At 44.0% G+C, this 20,249-nt stretch overlaps 1 protein-coding gene across 3 annotated transcripts in view; it reads right to left on the minus strand.

Moving 5' to 3' along the window:
• The window catches only part of LOC124999051 (1-phosphatidylinositol 4,5-bisphosphate phosphodiesterase beta-1), a 117,902-nt gene that overhangs the window by 62,469 nt on the left and 35,184 nt on the right, over positions 1 to 20,249 (minus strand). For all 3 annotated transcript variants that reach the window (XR_007111131.1, XM_047573795.1, XM_047573796.1), the window contains exon 3: positions 19,526 to 19,594. Coding sequence is in view for 2 of the 3 variants with exons in the window: in XM_047573795.1 (XP_047429751.1) it covers positions 19,526 to 19,594 (69 nt within the window). In the remaining variant the exon portion in view is untranslated. The remainder of the gene's footprint in view (positions 1 to 19,525; positions 19,595 to 20,249) is intronic.

Genomic DNA, 20,249 nt, shown 5'->3' on the forward strand with positions numbered 1-20,249 from the left:
CAAACTGTCACAGAGAATCAGCAACGGAGGAGTCGCCAGTGTTTCCAACATAACTCATCTCCCGAGCTGCAACAAATGTCCAAACCCCTTTGTTGTTGTGCGTGCCACCGCCTTCAAGAAAATGTCCAATCGGTGGCGACATGACTGAAATGCCTCACTTTACATTACAACAGGTATAATTGCATTCATTCCATTTCACTACATTCTTGAAAATAATCCACGATGTTCCAGCCTGCAAGACAAATGCTTTTCATTTGGCGGTCAACATGACTGCAGACTTCTCAAAGAACAAATAAGAAAAGAATCTCTATTGACTGCACATGATGACTCGAGGGCTTTGAAGAGAATAATCCTCCAGAAACGGGGAGGAAATTGGGCAATCTTGCTGAGAAATCTGCTCTGGCATCGGTTTTAGCATGAGAAGCACATGAGGAGGTGGGTAGAGCTCTGATAATCTGACGAGCGTACATGCAGTTACTATTATTGATTAAAAAAAAAAATGCTTTGGAAGCAGCATGATGAAAAAATTTCACCAGTTAAATTACAACTGCATTGGATTAAGCTTGGCAAGAAAGGATAAGAAAAAAATAAATACTGTTTTAAATAAAAACATGGTAAAGGGTGGATATTCTTAAGTGAGTTTTACAATTTGTTATTCCTTGCAAAATGATGATTCACATAGCACTCAGGGACGTGTGCAAATTTTGCTTCCAGTGAAACACTTTCTTGCTTTTTCACGTCCCCCTGCGTCTCTCATCGACCAGCAGCAACACCATCTTTGGGTCCTCAGCTCAAACACGTATGGGCGGTGGCCGTTCGGGGGCCACTGGAGCCGACCAATCAGAGCAGCTCGGGCTCAGGGGGCAGCCAGGGTGGCCTGCCTGGCTCTGCTTTTACGGGAAACACATAAATACGCGGAAACAAACAGCGCCTCGCTGGACCTTTCATGGGGGCTCCCCACCCCCACCCCCGACCCCTCACTCAACCACATGATCTCTCAGACTCCTCCGCAATCCTACCTAATATTATAACGGTACTGGCTGTACAAGCAATACTCGTTGATGAGTGAAAGCCGGTGAGGACAGGAAAGCGCTATTCCAATTCAGATGAGAGGAAGAAAAGCATTTTAAAGAACAAATGTGGCAGCCATAAGGGAAGTAAATACTTTGCATCAAAGTTCAAGATGAATATTATTCTGTAAGCGCTCTGCACAGTGACTTGTGTTTGCCAACAGCTGTTTATTCTTTAAGCGCATTTTCGCAGCAAACCTAGTCATAACTCACGACGACGTCTGCACACGCCACCAGTGAATACAAGATTATACGACCATTAAACACCAAAAACAAACTTTTGAGCAGATGCTTTGGTAACAAGGGAAAAGGATCTGTAGGGAAGCAGAATGCCAGAATAACAGGGACCGTAAAAGCTTGGAGGGCAGGGCACAAGGATAATTATACAAAAGGGACCGGCCACGTCTCTGTGCTCTTCAATTCCTGGGAATGCAACCTGCATAATAATATGTTACACGGGCAAACGTTACATACGCAACATGTAAAATGAGGATGTGAATTTTACGTGTGTTCGTGCGCTCGTGCACGCGTGGGAAGTTGTGAGCGTCTAATAGTAAGTCAGGATCTGAGGGGGAGAGACGGCGCGAAAGAGTCGAAGAGAACAAACAGAAAAAGAGGCGAGAGGACGATTCACGCTGCGCGTGAATTACTCTGAAGGGAAGACGGAGAGACAGAAGGGGCAAGGGGCAGGTTTGATGAGGTGGAAGGAGTCTACCTGGCATGCACTCTTCCTCTAGCTGACTGAGCTCACATCGGGCAGACAGGAAGGTAGCGGCGCAGACAGGAGGGAGCTGACCTCAGATACACAGCGTGAACTCCAGCAGGAAAAAAATAATCAGCCGCTGTGACTCACGAGCTCAGCACTTCTCATTAGAACGGGCGCAGAACAAGAGCGAGGACCAAGAGCCAAACAGCTGAGATGGCAATCAAACCCAGCACCCAGTCCACATGCAGCACGAAAGTGTTAAAATGATATTGTTCCAAAAATAAAGCTCAGAAACGGTTTGAGCAGAGACGTGCTCAAGATCTCAGTTAAATCTAAGGCTCATAGTAACACAAACGCGTGATGATGACACTGTGTAACAGGTGAAAAACTTAGAGTAATGAACCGACAAAGTTCGCTGCCATTTTTTCCTTGTGCCACTAAAAAAGTATTTCTCCATCTTAGTGTGTCCCAGGTATTCCGGTCATTACCACCCACTCTCTCTGACTCACTCTCATCAATTTGTGAGGTTCGCGAACCCCGTTCCGTTGAAGCTGTCCATCAAGCGGCACTCTGTCAGGGGTGGCACTGACAACAGCTCGCATGGACCACAAACGGGCAGGTGCACAGCCATGGTAATTATTCCCCGGTAATACAGAAGCTCTAATGCCTGTAAACGCTAACCATCGCTAACAGAAATTAGCACGGGCACACAATCGCACGCACCAAGACGATACACGCATGTGCGCTGGCATCCAAGGAGGCGCAGATGCATGTACGCCCACACAAAGACAAATAGACATAGTTGGTGCAAAAATAGACGTGGAGCAGAAACTGCCAAGAGACTAGTGAAACAAGCATCCACCGCCTCTGATGTCTCCTTGAGCTAAACACTGAATTCCCACCTGCTCCATTCTCTAAGTGACCCTGAAATTGTGCCTATTTGCCGAGGAATAAAGCAACAACAATCTAGCTGTGTTAGTAGTGTCGATGGATAATTCCTTATTGCAGAAAAAAAAGCCATATTTCTGAATGTCAACAATCGTAGCAATAGATATATATATGGAAACTACTGTTGAAATATTTTCGCTGAGAAAGACACAGATCCCTGGTTAATAAGAGGGCCATTTCCAGCCTTCAGTCCTCCCTCTGGCACCCTGCTAGGGACCCTATGCGAGCCAGGAGCCACATAAAGAGAGACCCTTCAGGGGAATGTCCGCTACGGGGTCCGCTATGATTAAATAATTCATAAGAGGCTGCCACAGTCCAGCCTTCAGGCTGTAGATGCGCACCCCGCCTGAAGGCAGCATGCGTCCTTTCCCTTTAGCTGGTTCCGTTGTTGCATGCTTTTATTGTTTTTGATCATTTCTTTTTTTTTACTTGCAACCCCCTTTCCTTCCATTTTGACAAAACAATCTCATGAGCTGTGCCCTTGCTCCGTCGAGGACACAAAGCAGCCCCAATGACAACTTTAATAATTCTGACCTGAACCAATTGGGTTTATTGGGGGACATTCCTGCTAGACCGAGGAGGCCGGGGGATGTGTGCGTGTGTGTGCGTGTGTGTGTGTGTGTGTGTGTGTGTGTGCGCGTCTCAAACAAGACTTCTCAAGAGACATGATGACATGAAGAAGAAGAGACATTATAGAGAATATATGTGTGTGTGTGTATGTATATGTGTATGTGTATATATATATATATATATATATATATATATATATATATATAGTATCAATGTGTCTTTAAAGCGTTAAATTAGTACCAGGTACAGTATGCCTCACAGGACAAATTCACAGCTGTACTCTACAACGCTGCATTATGAATCTGCTCTTCACTTCAGTGCTCATTATTTTTTCTTTACATTTGTTTTAACCAGGAAGAGTTCCATGGAGATTACGAGACTCGTTTTTTAAAGGAGACCAGCAGCAAACAATAAAAACACATAATTACGGATTCAAACGTAGAGAAAATTGAAGGAAGTAAAAAGATTGATATCAAATGAAATGAAATGAGACAACGAAAGCGAGTAGGTCAGGAGGAAAGTGCTTCAGATGGCACAGCATCCTGGGTCATCCACAACTCACAAAAAAACTAAACGGAGGAAGCTGTAGTTAACCCAGTTAACATGCTATTGTTCTATGCAAAATTCACCCGATGACATAATTCTGAGCGTAAACAGTCCTGGCTGGGCCTCCAAACCCCTGAGCAAACATTTGAGGATCCTTGGTGAGAACTGCGCGGTGATAATTGTGATTTATCGTCTGTCTGTAGTCCTCATTTAGCCTTTTGCCATCATTAGTTCCACTGTGACACAGAGAGCTGCTGTCCCGACATCCCCAGACCATCTGCCAGACCAGGCCATGCCAGCCACCAACCAACCATCCGCCTACCACCGTCGCATGACGCCCCATTTGGTGTGGCATCTGTGTGCTCCGCTGATCTGCCAACAAAGACTCGCTGAATGTTCAAACAAGCCTTTCGATATTTGACGATATTCAGACAGCCACTTAATCCTACGGCCTTGGTTCGAGGTGACACTGATGCGGGGGGCAGCCCATTTCGAGACCCCACGGCGTTAATGACACACACGACGGGAGAAATCAACAGTCCATGAGGAACCAGCCTCCACATCTCATCGGCTTTGATTCCATGTGACCGATCTTTGACAAAAGATAATTATCAGTCCACGCTTCTTCTCTACCAGATACAACAGATGCCAATCTCAGGTTTTTAATGGCAGACCAGGAGATATGAGACAGAAAAAGGAGAGAAGAACCTGAACATATTCTAGAAAGAGGAGACAATATTTTTCCTGAGATAAGCTTCTAACACATTGACCGCACCAACACAGCGGCTCGCACAACAGGCGGCACAAACACAACGTCGAAGCCTTTTCTGTTCCCAACATTGTCTGTCTGCCATTCCCAGTCAGAGCACTGCAGCCAAATCCACGCTCATCCTCTCCCACCTTGAATTAAAGCATGAGAAACCTGCCACCGTGGTTGGAGGATGTGATTACAGCGGCGTCACGTTGCTATGAATGCACGCTCGTATCTTCGGCATGACACGGGCAACTGACAGTTATACATACCGCTCCAGCTAAATTCCTACAGTACAGTTTGTAACAATAGGTATTTGAGCGGAGCCGCCTCACTCAGAGAAATGTTTCCATAATTGCAGCGCATAAGATTACACGGCGGGATGAAATGATTCCACCTGTTTTATGCGGAATGCCTTCGCTGCAGATATTTTTTATATATTTATTATAGGGTCATGTCTGGTTATCCTGCCGCTAATGGAATGTTCTGCTTTAATGCCGCATGTTAACAAAAGATACGGTTTGAAAGGCGGCAGCAGGCTGGCATAACGAGTGTAAAACAGATAAAGGAAGCTGCAGCCTGACTTCACCTGGAAAACGACAGCAGTGGCCTTTTTGTTTAAGGTGATTAAAACGGCCGGCGCTGCAGCCGGACTCGTTATCACGGTTGCCAAGGAAATGGTGGCTCAGGAATTCTAACTCAGAGGAGAAGCATTCGCTTAACGATGCAAAAAGGGTATCTTTTAGCCTTAACTGTGATCTTTTTTCTCGATCTAAACCTCAAGTAGTTACTTGACTAAACCGAGGCTAGCTGTGACTGACGAAGAAAGATGAATAAAAGTCAGCTACATTAATTAAGTAATAACTGGACAACCCCCGGTCACTATTCTGCCATTAATGCATGGGGACGCGTCGGAAATTTCAGCAGGTTGATTCCACTGACAGAACGTTCACGTCCCTAACCGTACTTGATAAGTGGACACGTTTTTCAAGACAGTATCGTCAGCAACTCTGGAAAGTGTTACCCTCGCGAAACAGAACCTGCAGTCTGTCAGCTTCCAAACCGTGCCGTGTCCAGAATGGAAGCGCTGCAGCTTGTCCGACAAAACAAATTGCTGATGAGAGAAAAAAAACAAAAAAACTTGGTACAACTTCCTGAAAGAAATAAATGCCCAGAAAGTGAAATCATTCATGTTGAAAAAAGACCAAACTTTTGGATCCAAACTGTCCACATGAACAAGTTTTTGCTCTCTTGCTGTAATGAGCATGTCTATCCAAAAGGCATCGATGAGACCCTTACCTTAAAGTAATCACTGCCAATCAGACATAGGAAAAAAGCTATGTAAATAGTGGGATTGTTCCATTATGTACCAGTGATGATTTCCATGATGCACCCTAAAGCCTCAGTTCCACAGTTTGAAGAGTAAATATTCATGCATGTATTGATGTAAAAAAGTTGTCATTTGCCTGCACATAATCTAACAAGCCAACAAACAGAAATTCTCAAAAGACCTTTTTTTTATTGTCTTAAAACTAAATGTCCTTGTGGGCAAAAATCCCCCAAAAATTCATTCACAAACCATTCCCTGCAGAAAAACAAGTATAAGTGAGAGGAAAAAATTTGTCTTCAACCTCCATTCGTTCTGGTCTTTTGGTCAGGAAATAGTTCAAGAGAGCCATGTGGTTTCTGGAGCAGCAGCATTAAAGAGCAGACATTCTCTTCACTAACCCTGCTGAGATTTACTATCAAAAACCAATTAAGCCTTTGGTGGGCTTGTGCGCTTGGAAGGGACCATCGGAGGGAGTGAGAAAGGTCACCTGTCTCTTAAGTCTCAGCAGTGCGGAGGTTCCTGAAAATTACACGCGTGCACGCATTTATACATGCGAGCAGCTAAGAAAATAATCACACGGGGACACACATGTGCCTGTCGGTCGGTCTCACCTGCTTGATTAATGGCGTCAGGAGCTGACTGGTGCGACCAAAGTGGCAATTATCAGAATTCCCGAGAGCCGCCCTCTCATCTCATCCTTCGTCCGCGATGTGTCCACCACGTATCTGCTATGAATACATGGACGATAACAGTGTGGCGGAAGACGTGGAGGAGATATTGATCAACCCAATTAAATCCGGACAAATGAGGGAGTAAAGCGGAGAAACGGCCCGCAGGCACGTCTGAATGTTTACTTAACTATGTCCTTCCAGGCTCTGAGATATCTACAGTTTCAAATGATCAGTGATCGTGAACAATGCTCCATTAGCGGCGCCTCATTTCCATGCCTGATCATTAGCAAAGTAAGGCAGATTATAGTTTTCAATTAAACTTATGAATCATCTGAGAGGTTTCTCAGAACATCATAAGCCCTTGCTGAGTAGATAGCAGTACAGAGAGGATTCTGGAAGATGCAAGAAATAAGCAGGAAAGTGGTTCTGAAGATCCGGAGCTTCAGTACTCCCTGTCAGTCAGTCTCATTTAAGATGCACGAACATTTGAAGAAGAACAGAAGGGCAATCCTGAAGGGTCACGTTGCATGTTTAATTAAGAACAGATGCTTTTTTTAAAAAGTGACATTCACTGGAAGAGAATCAAAAGCCCCCAATCGCTTTATGAATCACAAGTCTGGTACAGGCTAATGAATCTCAGCAAATATTGCTCCAATTACTGGAAGTTAAAAAAAAAAAAAAAAACATTCCTAGACTGACTGATGAGATATGCTCAATTAAAATGAAGTGACAGAGGAGATGAGAAGAGGACGGTGAGCATTGGTAGATGAGAGGAGAGTTAATTAGCGCTTAATGTGTTTGTTCCTATGCGTCGCGGTCAAATGGAAAGCTGCCATGTGTCAGAAACCTTTTCCTGCCCTTGCTGGCTCGCCCTCTCTTCCTTATGGTTTCCATGGTAACACACCCATCAGGCTGGTCATGAGACCTCACATTTCATCCTCACCTACGAGGTAGTCGGTGCATATTGGCTCGTGTGTGCGCACCGAGTTAGTGGCGCCACCGAACACCTCCACCGAAAGTTAATTCTGTTGTTTGATTGAGATAATTGTCTGCGATAATAACACTGACTGCCTTTCTGAGATAATGCTCGGTGTATAAAATCAAGTTTGATTTTTCCTAATCGCAATCTAACGTCATGCTGAAAATCAACAATCGTTAGAAACTAGTGTGTTTAAAGCCAGTGATAGTTAATCAGTAGCATGCCTGTGAATTAAGCGAGTGCAAGGTTAGGATCTCTCTGTCCAATGCAGTTATATATCAGCGCACTCATCAGAGACTGGGATCCCTACCTGACTGCTGGAAAAGAGGAACTGGTTCAATATGCTGACAGTGACGCGCTGATTGAACTGCATGGGAGCAGAGATAAATCAGGACGAGTCAATAGAGGGACTGCCAGGGGACGCTGATTGTGGACGTATAGTAAGTCACCTGTCTGTGGCAGACTAAACAAGTTACTGTTAAGATTTATGGCTCCTACAATCTTCAGCAGTGGCTTCCAACAAGGGGGCTCCTTTGTACCCAAGGACATGGTTCTGGAGCTGCCAGTGGGTTTAAAGCAACTGAACAATAGCAATTTGAATTTCATTATGTTTCAGCCAATAGAGAGAAGGAAATGCCTCCACACACAACTTGTCGGTCGGCCAGTCAGAGCCATTTTGTTGTGCACTAGTGACCCAATGGATCTGACTGGCCCAGCAGGTCTATGCCAAAGCATAATAAGCGGAGTGACCCCGGGTAACTTTCCACATCAAACTAACTCAACTTATCTGAAAGCTGGGATTCAGTTATTAAAATTACATATAAAATATAACCACGACTTTGTCTGATCTTTCGTTAATTTGGTGCCTTGCCTCAGCAACGGTGTGAATTTCCAGCTGCAAAAGGCTGCCTCTGAACGCATTTCATCAACTTGACTCGGTTACAACCCCTTAAAACCAATGCGTTAGCGAGCTATCAGAAAAAAACCAAAGCAATGAGCCAACAGCAATGGATAAAATTGCTGAAAAAAATTCATCTTCTGTCCAACCCTCCAACTGCCAATTCAACACTTAGGAAAATTATCATATCAATGTCAACTCTACATAGAGTTCGGCTTAGGGTGATGCATAGAGCACTCAAGCTCATCTGATAAAGAAGCGAGGGCATATCTGTGCATCTAGACGGTAAGTATGGATAGGTCTTTTCTCTGCCTGCAGGAACTCTGATAAAAGACGAATGCATGTTTGTGTTAATACCAATTTTTCCAAATAAAATGCCGACTTTCCCTTGGCAGCGAGCCCTGCTCTCTGCTTCGACTGGTTCCTATTTGATCGGTTCCAGATCCACTGGGACGACCTTTGTTGGGTTAACAAAATGTCACATCTAATTTCCCCATGGGCATCAAGTGACTTGGAGACATGTGCCAAGTTCCCCTGGAACAGACTGACACCGGCACAGTGACTAAAGGAAAGTGTCAGCAAAGGACAGTCCAGCAATTAATGTGTTTTCCCACTGATGGTTTTCAGTACTTTTCTTTTTTGGGGACTTTCTGGGTTTCAGTCAAGCTGCTTGCTGCTCAGTAGTGAAATAATTTCTCTTTGCAAAGGTACTGGTCAAATCACTGCAAGATTTAGATGCATGGAGAAATTTAATATTGGCAGTTGTTGAAGGATTTGGGTAATTCCAGGTCTTGTGGTTTGTGCATGATTGTTTTTTTAACCTGTCACTGTTTCTTTGCAATTTTAAGACAAAATTATACGATTGCATGTGGCCGATGGACTTGTTTGAGTCTGAACGAAGCACAATGCACAGCTGACTTGACTGAATTGAATAATGGGGACAACTGATAACCAAAAGCAATGCTGTGAAGGTCTTGAATTACTGTTTGTTTGTTTGTGAGTGTGGAAGAACGAAGCGGTCAAACAAAATCGCACCACTTCACAACCATTTCTTCTCTTTTTTTTGTTCCATTCACAAAGCAGAAAAGCAATACAAAGGTAGAAGATACAACACGAGAAATCTATTCTCTGCAGTAAAACGTTTACGACATTCCAGTTGGGGTACTGCTAGAGGTTGAAACGGTACCTGTACAGGTGTGCCATTGTGTTTCTTCAGGCCTTTTCACCAAGATAGTAATCTCTGGATCTGCATGGGTGACTCTTTCTCGCCACTGACACAGGCCACTCTGTTCATCATTACAGTCTCCATTTCATTCGTTCATTCAGTCAGTCATTTTTTTTCCCCCTCATTCATCCTGATCCAGCTGCTCGGTCCCATGTCAGCTGAGAACAGGACCGCTTCTGAGGCGGCCCGAAGAGAGGCTAGGCTTCCCTTTCGATTTCTCTGTGAGCGGTAATGAGATGGCCTGGTTCACTCCAGGGGAATTCATCTGTGAGCAGGAATTACCAATGTCATTGACTGAAGAATCAAACCCCGAACCATCAGGGTCCATCATGCTAACCTTTTCCTTGCTTCTCCTTTTTTTTTTCTTTACTCATTCCCTGCTGCTGCTTCTCACCTTGAGCTTTTATTGATGTCCAACTCTAATCAATTGCTTATGATGACTAATGGCACTGCAGTTTCTTTTATGGAAATCAATGAGTCCCTATGTCTGCTTAATCACCTCTGAACTGCAAGCTGCTATTTGCCCTGCGGCCAGTCGCTGTGATGAAAAGGATATTGGGCAACGGTATCCAATCTCTTCTTCTCATATTGGCCCTGAGCAGACCAACTATCTGATTAAGACTGGGAAGAAAATGAGAATCAAACGTGGTGGTGGCATGTTTATTTCATTGTAACACAGTCTCCTGAGTATGATTGTGCTTGTGTGCTTGTGTGCATGTGTGCGTGAGGGAGACATGTCTAAAACGGGAGCGTGTGGGAGTTCTCTCTCCAGACCTGTCAACTGTCAGACAGTTTCATGCCTCTGTGAACTAAAATGTCTCTGTGTAGGGTCCGCTGAGAGGGCAGGACAAGTTGCACTTCATTCCATTCATTCACATTTCCCACACCTCTCCCTGTCTTCATCCAGTGAATTGCGCTGTACGGAGGATTTGAAGTCTGTACTGATGTGCAGACTGGCAATAAATTAACCAAAGAAAATAAATAAAAATCTACAAACTGGATCTCATGGGCTTTGAGACTCTTCGTCAGAAGAAACAAGACATCTGGATGTGTCCCCATGGAGTCGGGGAAACTCTGACGGTGCTGAAAGCTGCCATCAGACAGATGCAACCGTTTCTGTGATCGGATAGCTCCTGGTTAAGATGAAATATTTGCTAATGTTGGATTGTGTTTTATTCCATCCATTTTTAAACACACACACACAAAAAATAGCTCTTTCTAGTAACTGCCTTTTATTTGTGCATTCCATTAATCAGTTAAAACAAATCATTACCAAAACCTTACGTGCTTATCTGTTCACTATTACGTGACACCAAACCTTACAATGGAATCATTTAGCATTTTTGTTATACTTACTGTATAAACTGTGCAGCTAGAAATGAATTGTTTCAGCCCTAGTTCTCACTGAAGTCAACACAAGGTTTTATCTATAGCTAGAGTAAAAGCACCAGAGCCAGAGCCATAGTTTGTATTTAATCTCTCTCTATTTATTCTTTTGTCTTTATATACACAAACCACTTTTCCTTTGGGACCAGGAACCTTCGGAGGTACCCAGGGTCTAAACGAGATTTCAGGAAAACTACTTAACCTCCAAAAACGCTCCTGTTTAGGGGGAAGTATTGGATACTGGAAGTGTGTGTGTGTGCGGCTCAGTTCTTGGTCACACTGAGTCACCACAATAACTCATTTACGCCCCTTGCTTATTTAAGTCTAGTATTTCAGGCGTTACAGATCCATTGCGCTACTACTGCTCCTCTCTTTCCCAGCACTGACTCAAGAACTCCACTGACAAAGCAGTAAATCTCAAAAAAAATAAAAAAAATAAAATAAAATAAACAGGAGGATCGCTTGAATGTTCTCCACGCTTGCAGGGATTGCGATGCGTCAGTGGTCATAACTGCCGCATACTGGGGTGGCGTCGTCACGTTCTCGTGACGTCAAACTTAACACCACCGCAAAAAAAACACCACAGTTCGAAGGAACCCTTAGGTCTGGAAAAAAGCCTGTAAAGTATGTAAGTGCAAACAAAACTTTAATCACCCTCACTGTGGCTCAGCTGTTCCTTTTACATCCAGTTTCTCATCTCCCAAACCATCATGTGAAATACGGCTTCTTAAGGGTTTAATCATTAATGCGGTCCAAAACAATAATGGCCTCGAGTCCACTATTTCAGCACGCTGCCATGTGACACTAATCTAGAGTCTAACGGTGGGAGCGAGATGTGCTGCCGGCATCCATTTCATAGGTTAACGCTCATTCCTGCATGTCAGCCTTTAAGCAGGGATCAACTGTTATTTCTATTCAACTACAGGTGACGGGGTAGTTGAACAGCAGATGAGCCCACGGTTTGAATTACATTTTGTCTCACTGGGGTGGAGTGAGAGAGCTAAGAGGGTTTGCATATAAGCACCACGTTACGTCTGCAATACAGGCTCATGTGCACATCGTCACGTCCCTGAGACACGCTGTAACACCTCTACATATAGCACAGATATTATCTTAGCTGACTCAATTGGACTTGGACTATATAACCGTATCACAATGTAGAATATGATATGAATGACATGAATACATATCGAAGCTAGTATTAGGTTATATTCAATTTAAACGTACGTTGCATACTGAAAAGGGGGTACTCAGTGCCTTCTCGGCGGTTCAGGGTGAAGCTGCATTCAGGGTCAGGCGCAGGCCTTGCCCACTCTTTACATCAATACACTTGAAGGAGTGTGATTGTTGCAGCCGGAGCACACTCCGTGACCCCGGTCCGTCATCAATACACGCCAGACGGCGCGGATGATGGAAATGAACAGTGCCACGCCGAGAGTCTTTGTGCACCTTAAAAAAATATACAACGGCTTCAACTGAGTTTTGCTTGCCAGCGATGTATCATCCAACACTCCCTTCAAAGTGAAGTAAACTCAGAAGTTTAAAAAAAGAAAAAAGAAAAAAAAAGAAAAAATATTTGCTGTGGCATAGCTACGCAGTAACAAAAATAAAAGCCAGGGAGCAAACACATGAATTATACTCTGCATTGTATTCACCGTCTTAAATGCTGTGATAACACAGCTGCTTTGAATGTGCACCGAGTAAGTAGATGGCAAAAGACAGATCTGAAACCTCCAGTAGCTCGCTGTGTGCTCAGAGGAGCTGTTTAGCACTTACTGCTGTGGGAGACAGAGCTTTAGCCGACTTGTTGGCCAGGCGGAGGGGTGGTGATAATGGCCTGCTGGCCTCTCCCATATCCCGTTACACTGCCGGGGACACACAAGTTGCTCTGTATTTAGCAGCAGCCATCCCTGCTGCTGCTGCAAGCCTGGACTGTGAGAGAGCCGGTGGCCACTTCCTCTCAACCTCACAATAAAAGTCAGAAGGAACAAATAGTTGCGGAGGAAATTAAAGGCAGACTTCAGGGAATTCACTATTAGGACAGCCAGGAAACTGCTGTTGATGTGCAGCACAAATGGACAGGTCGTCTATCGCATCTATCAACTTTAAATATTACTTGTCTTAGCATTACTGGAATTTAAACCCTTGGCTACATGCTGAATGGTGTGTTTTTATGTATTTCTCTACAGATAACATCAGTCCACACAGCCCTCCTTTATCAACTGTTTTCTTTGACAAGACTGCAGACTTTAATTGGTTCTCTTCTAGGATGATTCCGATAACTTGTTTGCTAAAAAGCAACCACAGGCTTTATTTCAAGGATCCGATCTCTCACATTCTGTCTTCATTCGTCTGCAAGCAAATATGTTTTACTCCGGCTGGCTCTGTCAATTCTCCTTTCGCTTCACTTACAGTTTTGACGTCCAGACACGTTTCTGCCCACGTACTCGAAGCTAATCAGGTCTCTGCTCCGTGTCCTTTAAACATCACTGCAGTCCTGTCGGTCTGTCTTTCGGACCTTTGAAAACGCAACCCCAGTCTTCACCTCATCCCTCTGGATGTTCAGGGAGTCTCAAGTTTCCGTCAGCCATCTGCAAGCTCTGCCTCACTAACAGAAGCATCTATGCCCTTGGCTTTTTTTGTCTTATCGCCTACTTTCTTTTGGGATATCGCTGTCATTGCCACCATCTAATCCCCAAAAATCTTCCTACTAAAAACTCTCACCAATATTTTTGGTATACGATCCCTCCTCGATACTACAATTCTATTTTGAGTTCATCTGTATACTGAGCCTGCGACCCTCCCGCATAACAAATAATAACCGGCACATATCAGACTCAGGTTGGGTTAAAATAATTGAACACTGAATTATCAGGCCACACTCAGTTCTGCCCTCCCGCAGAGTCTACGGAGAGACCTGAGAATGGAAGCTGCAGCTCACAACACTGAATGATTACGGGATTTCATTTTCAAGATGCATATTACAACCCGAGCTGCACAGGCAGGGTTGTGCACAGGCGGATATTTGTTCAGTTGTCAAAGACAGAAAGAGAAAGTATGTTTTTTTTTTGGGTGTCAGACATCTATTGTAAGGAGCGTGGTGAGATGCTGATTACATTTTCGTCTTCAATTCAGACAGGGGAGCGCTTCCAGGAAGCAAGAGGGCAGAGACAGACTTACAATAAGCCTCTCACAGTGCGCAAGGAAGCAGAACAGAGATTTAAAGTTTCCCAAACACGGTTGTATAGTATAGTAGTTAGTTGTATAGTAAAGTGGATACACAAACAAGTGTGATTAGCTGATGGGTTGGGGCTGCGGAGAGAGAACACGCTGTGCAGGAACAGACTAATCTGCTGATTTAATAAAGAGACAATACAGTATGAACGGCTGGTTTGGAGATGTGGGGCCTGTAACAGTGACCAGGGGCTTTAACATGCGTAAAGTAACAGAAAAGGTTTCTTGTTTATAACCAGAGTGGATGCCTGTGGAGTGTCTCTCTGGTGTTCCGGTTTACTTTTTCTACAACTTCCATAACCCCCTCAGCAGTGAGGAATGGTCTTGCTGTCACAAATGTATGAAATAAAACATTGATTTGTCAGTTACATGAAGTTTTCCTTTCTTGCGCGTTTCTTCTGCTTCCGGTGAATTTACTTTTTATGTGGAATTTGAGAACTGTTGGTATCGTGTTAGTGCTCGTTTGACAAAAAAAAAAGTAGGACCTTATAAAGACATATAGATCTTGTTCCACTGCAGGAGCTCAGGGTATGGGATGGGAGCTGGGAGAAAACATTAGTCTTTTAATGAATTAATTTAAATCAATAATTATTAGAATTTGAAATAAAGGTCGACAGGTTGTATCAAGCATTGCAATTCATAAAACAACAGTTTTATGAATTGCACGCTTTTGTATAATAACCAGATTCTTACTAGATTTATAGCTCTAGACTTTCCCATTGATGGAGATGCAATGCTGCCGTGCTGTACTTCATTGATGTTGGGCAGAAACTTTTTATCTCCATATTTCAACTTGTGTTGTTTTGGTTTGTTTTTTCATGAATTTATGCCCTACTACATGATACAACAGTGTCACATAAATGTGATGAAAAGAGCAGATCTACAAGATCAGCACAATGTGAGCTTTCACCAATAATTACAACAACAAAGGAATGTTTTTTAGACATACTATGTTTCCATCCAACAGCAAATACTTTCTGATCTACTAAGGATTATGCATTACACCAAGATAAAGTGGTAACAGTGGAATCAATGTTCATTACTCCAAAAAAGCCAATTGTGACTTTATTTCTGAGAATTTGCTAAAGTGAAATAAACATACACATGGCCAAAATATGAGCAATGGGTGAGGAACACGTAAGCTCAAATTGACCTTGTCTGCCAGACCACACCGTCACTGAATGTAAATATGGCTAAACATGCTGCTAATGTTACATTAGCTACAGAAACAGGGGAACAGAAACAGGTCTGAAATGCTGCATTTTCCTCCATGTTTCAGTCACTTGGACATGAGTCAATATGACAACGTTTTATCCCTAAAAATTCCTGCATGTTCTACACATAAGCTAAAGAATGACATTAGTGCAACCAAGCTAACTTTAGCCTGATGTCAGCAGCGCATTTCCGCCAGGAGTTATGTGGAAAACTTACTATAAAATTTATCACAAGCCGATTGTCGGAGAGTCGAGTCACATTATATAGCAACAATAAATTAATAAACTCAACTGTGTGTCTGTGTGTGAGACTAGTGACCGACTGACCGACTGCAGGCGCGCTGTGCAGAATGTGCGCTGCATGGTGGTGGGCGTGCCCAAACAAACATAGGATGCAGTAGCATTGTTGATACTTTTTAGTTTTGGACAGACAGATTACACACACAACAGGCAGAAAGGTCTGACAGACCACCCACTAACATTTACATCCAATTTCATCTCAACGAAAACTCACACACATCTCGTCACGTTTTAGTCATCAAAGTGCCACGTTTAGCTCGTCACCGCCAAAAGGGGCGTCGACGAAATAATTTGGTCATCGTCATCGAAAACAACACTGACATCATTGTTATTGCTGTGTGAGTGCCTTTGCTGGCTCTGCTCTCCGGCTGGAAGGGCAAGGAGGTCGTAGAACAGAGCCACTACCGCAAAAAATAATTTATTCAATATGCATATGTCTCTTTGACAGAATTGGTCCTGACTGAAAAACCATAATAACTATAACCAGGGTGGTTGCTGCGCTGACGTTTTTGTCTTACACTGCCCTACTTCTATGTTGTGATCAGACATGACTCATCTCTGCAAGAATGAATACCACAATGAAAGAGAAGTAAACTTCTCGTTTAACCTTCGAGTTTTACTTGAACAGGACCGAGAGTTTAATCAAGCGGCGACGAACCTTGCAGTTTTTCAGGGCCACACAGAAGTACCTACCTCCTGTGGCTGTTCAACGGCCATGAAAGAGGTCCCGCAAGAGCAGCTCTCTATCGGTTATCAATGGAGGACAACACTGTGTCTCTCCACAGAGAGCTACATATTTCCTAACTTTTTGACAAAGGAGACAGGGACGCCGCTGTACGTTCATTTGTCCAGCTTTCATTCAAAAAGCAATACAATCCGAGATGGGCGACGCACAACTGAAAAATCCTTCAGGTACACAACGTAAAAGATTGGACAAATCTAGTGTTCAAGCATCCGATGACTGAGCCGCAGTAAAGCAAAACACTCACTTCCTCCGCCTCCACCCTGAATACGACACGACAGCCACAATAACGGAACAAATTCGGAAGCAACAGCGAATGCTTTTGTTCGTCTTCGTGCCCTCTGTTCTTCGCGCATGACAAATCTGCCAGCTATTTGTGTGTGTATACGAAGTAGATGATGATTAGTGGTCTGTTCACCAGACCCAAGGGTTGGTGATTTATTTCTGGACCCACCCGTCAAGCAAAGGTTGGCTCTTGTCACTGTGACGAGCGGCCAATCTAATCAGCCTGAATGATGACGGGGTGGACACATGCTAATTAACATCAGCACCCTGAGCGTGGTAAAACAAAGGACACCGTTTCTGTCATGCTTTGCTATTCTAGTCAGCACACGCTGCTTATGTTCCTGTGTGGGATTTGTGCCTGCGCAGTTACAAGTGTACACAGTGTACAATCGATAGTGATGAGCAGCTCCTCTGTGAAATTTGAATTGTGCCCTGTGTGTGCGTGTGTCCTCGCGCGGAGGGACGCATGAATCATAACCGAGACGCTGGAACGCGTGGGCAGAGTGGCAATAAGTTCACCGAAGGTCAGACGAGCTGCCCACACACCGGCAGCAGGTCAGCGAACACAGCGGCACGCTCCAAACCTAGGTAGCGACGTGCAGGCACGAAATTCCGATGCCGCTCGGAGACAATATGGAGAAACCGGAGCTCTAGTAGAAACAAGTGGCGGGCGAGACCAAGCCTCTCCATCTGGAGCCCATTTCGAGCCGGTCTGTTGAGAATGATTGTATCTGAGTCTGACGAGATTTCGCTGAGACGCAGGACTCTTGACTAGCGCACAATGAAAGCACTTCTGAGGCTTTTACCGACATGTCATCACGAGTGTGTTGGTTTCCTGTAATTTGCATGAATGAATGAGTGAATGAATGCCGCTGAGGGAGCTCTTGAGTGGGAGCCGGAGTAGCTTTAAAGAGTAGAGAGCACATAAATATAAAACCAACAGACACAACAACAACGCAGTATAAATAGGACTTTCATGTATGTATGACTCGCAGAACGAAGCTGAAATGTCGACTTTTTTTTAGACATAACCCTAAACGCATCCCTAATATTGATCTATTTGAAATATGTTTTCTTTAGTCGACATAACCGACTGTCTCCACAGTGTATTTTTGCTACTGAATCCCACCAACATAAATGAAAACATTGTGACTCCTCTCTGCGTCTTTAAGCTGAGGATAACTGTGCCGTGATCCTCACAAAGCCTCAAACCTTTTGACAGCATCCTTAAAAAGTGTGAAGGAGAAATGCTTAAGAAGCAAGCCCGCGAAAGTGCTGACCACTTACAGCGACCGCTGTCTGGTATTATCTGTGCCTGTCGCCTGACAGTTTCCTTTGACCCCGCATCATCTCTGTGTCCTTCCCTCATCCTTCCTCCTCCCGCAGCCCTTACATAAAAGTAAAGCTCTCCTTGCCTTTCCTTGGACCCTCTCCACTTGGCTTCATCAAATGGCCACATCATCGCCTCTTCATCACCGCCCCACCTTCTCCCCTCTTTCTCTCCCTCCCTCCCTTCCCCTCCTCGTCTCATCAGCCCCTCAGACACTGTGTCTCACTGGTGCTCCCATTACAATGCCCAGGGTGCATCACCGCTCCATCTCCCAGTAATGGATTTCCAATGCTTCGACCGTCTTACCTGTCACGTGGCCGTGTCTCCTCCCTGGGTAGCATCACTCTGTGAGCTCTTTAGAGATGCATGAATCCTCTCTGTGTGTTATTCTACTCATCCCATCATTACTCAATCCCCAGACGGAGCGGCAGTGCACGACCCCCACTCGCTTCTGCCGCCGCACCGAGTCAAACTGCCGATGCCCTTGCATCTCCTCCCAAGAGAAGCTATTTGAGTCGTTGTGCGGCAATATAAAGGAAAAAACTCTAGAAGAATGTAAGTTATTGTCATAATCATCTCTTGGTAAGTAGGAAATTAACTGCAAGAATTGCATTAAGCTTCTTATTTTCACCAGAATGTGCTAAAATCTTTGAAAGTTTTATGCCAGATTAAAAAAAAATAAAGTGTGTTCAAATTCTTCTCTCAGTGCTCACGATGAACAGCATTTTAATTAGCTGTGAAATAGCAATTTGGATACCCTGGCCTGGAGTGCTTTCCCGGGAAACCATCCATGTACTGTTTTTGCGGGGCTCGAATTCAAATCGGATTTGTCAGTCGCGTCAGTCCCGTCTGATCTTTGCTTCCTCGCTTGTCAAAAACGATAATAAGTATGATATCACTCCCTCAGTCACACACAAAGCTACACATAAGTCAATACCCAAGTGAATGTAAATTCTGAAGGTTTTATGGGAGACAATTACATTAATTACAGCTCCCACACAGAACGGCTGCCAGATCTGTCAACCTGTAGGAAGGCTCTGCGGTTATATATCAATCATCACAAGCACCCGGCGCTATTTCAGGCCTATTCAGACCGAATCTGATTCACGTAAAAAAAAAAATAAACACTTACAAAGCATGTCATCACACCAAAAAGCCCGGCTCTGTCCTTAAATGACACTGCTCGCTGAGTTCACAGAGACTCATTTGGAGACAAAAACAAGAACAGTGTGTTTTCTTGCATAGAAAATAGGCGTAATGCCTTTGAACAAATGTTTTATGTATGTGTAGCTAAAGTTCTTTCCAAGGAAACTGCTCTGATTTGTGAATGGCAAACTTACCTTTGGTGTTTTGGTGCACTTTCCATTTCTGGCATCTTTTATGTAGGCTATATCCAGCAGGTCGGTATCCTGGAAACAAGAAGAAGCGCAGCCGAATCAGTATCAGTGTCAACCAAGCGTTCAATCAGAGGCTGTTTAGAACATGTTACAACCATGAAAGAACCTTGAATTCAAGGTGACAGAATCCATTTTCTAACCTGCCACCCGTGTGAATTAGCCTCAAAATAAGATGCCAAATGGGAGTCATTCAGGTGTTGCCCTAATGACACTGTTTAGCTAAACTGTCAAATTAGGACAAAAGTGCAATGTTCCCATCCAACATCCTGGCCTAAATAAGCACTAGATCCTTTAGCTTTTGGAGTGGCTTCTCAAACAAGCAGACAGGTGGACAGGAGCAATTAACCAGAAACTAAAAACATTTTTTTGATAATGTCATTGGCTGTGTCATATCACTGCTGGCAAGAAATAAAAAATATGAGATGCAAAACACTTCACACATACAAAATGTTCTGCTGCTGCATGATGCTTGCCATAACACATTGCCACAGCTTGGCTGGACTCAGCTGTGTGACTGGCATTCATCTGGCAAAGAGGCACAACATAACACCCTAATTATGTCAGCCTTGAATTATGGGTAAATTTAAAAAAAGTTAAGCTCTCTTTTGCAACAGTGTACCCATCGCTGTTGATCTAAGTTGAAACCGTGGCCCCATATTCTTCATAG

This window comes from Mugil cephalus, chromosome 21 (genome assembly GCF_022458985.1).
Source record: "Mugil cephalus isolate CIBA_MC_2020 chromosome 21, CIBA_Mcephalus_1.1, whole genome shotgun sequence".
NCBI classification, from domain to species: domain Eukaryota; kingdom Metazoa; phylum Chordata; class Actinopteri; order Mugiliformes; family Mugilidae; genus Mugil; species Mugil cephalus.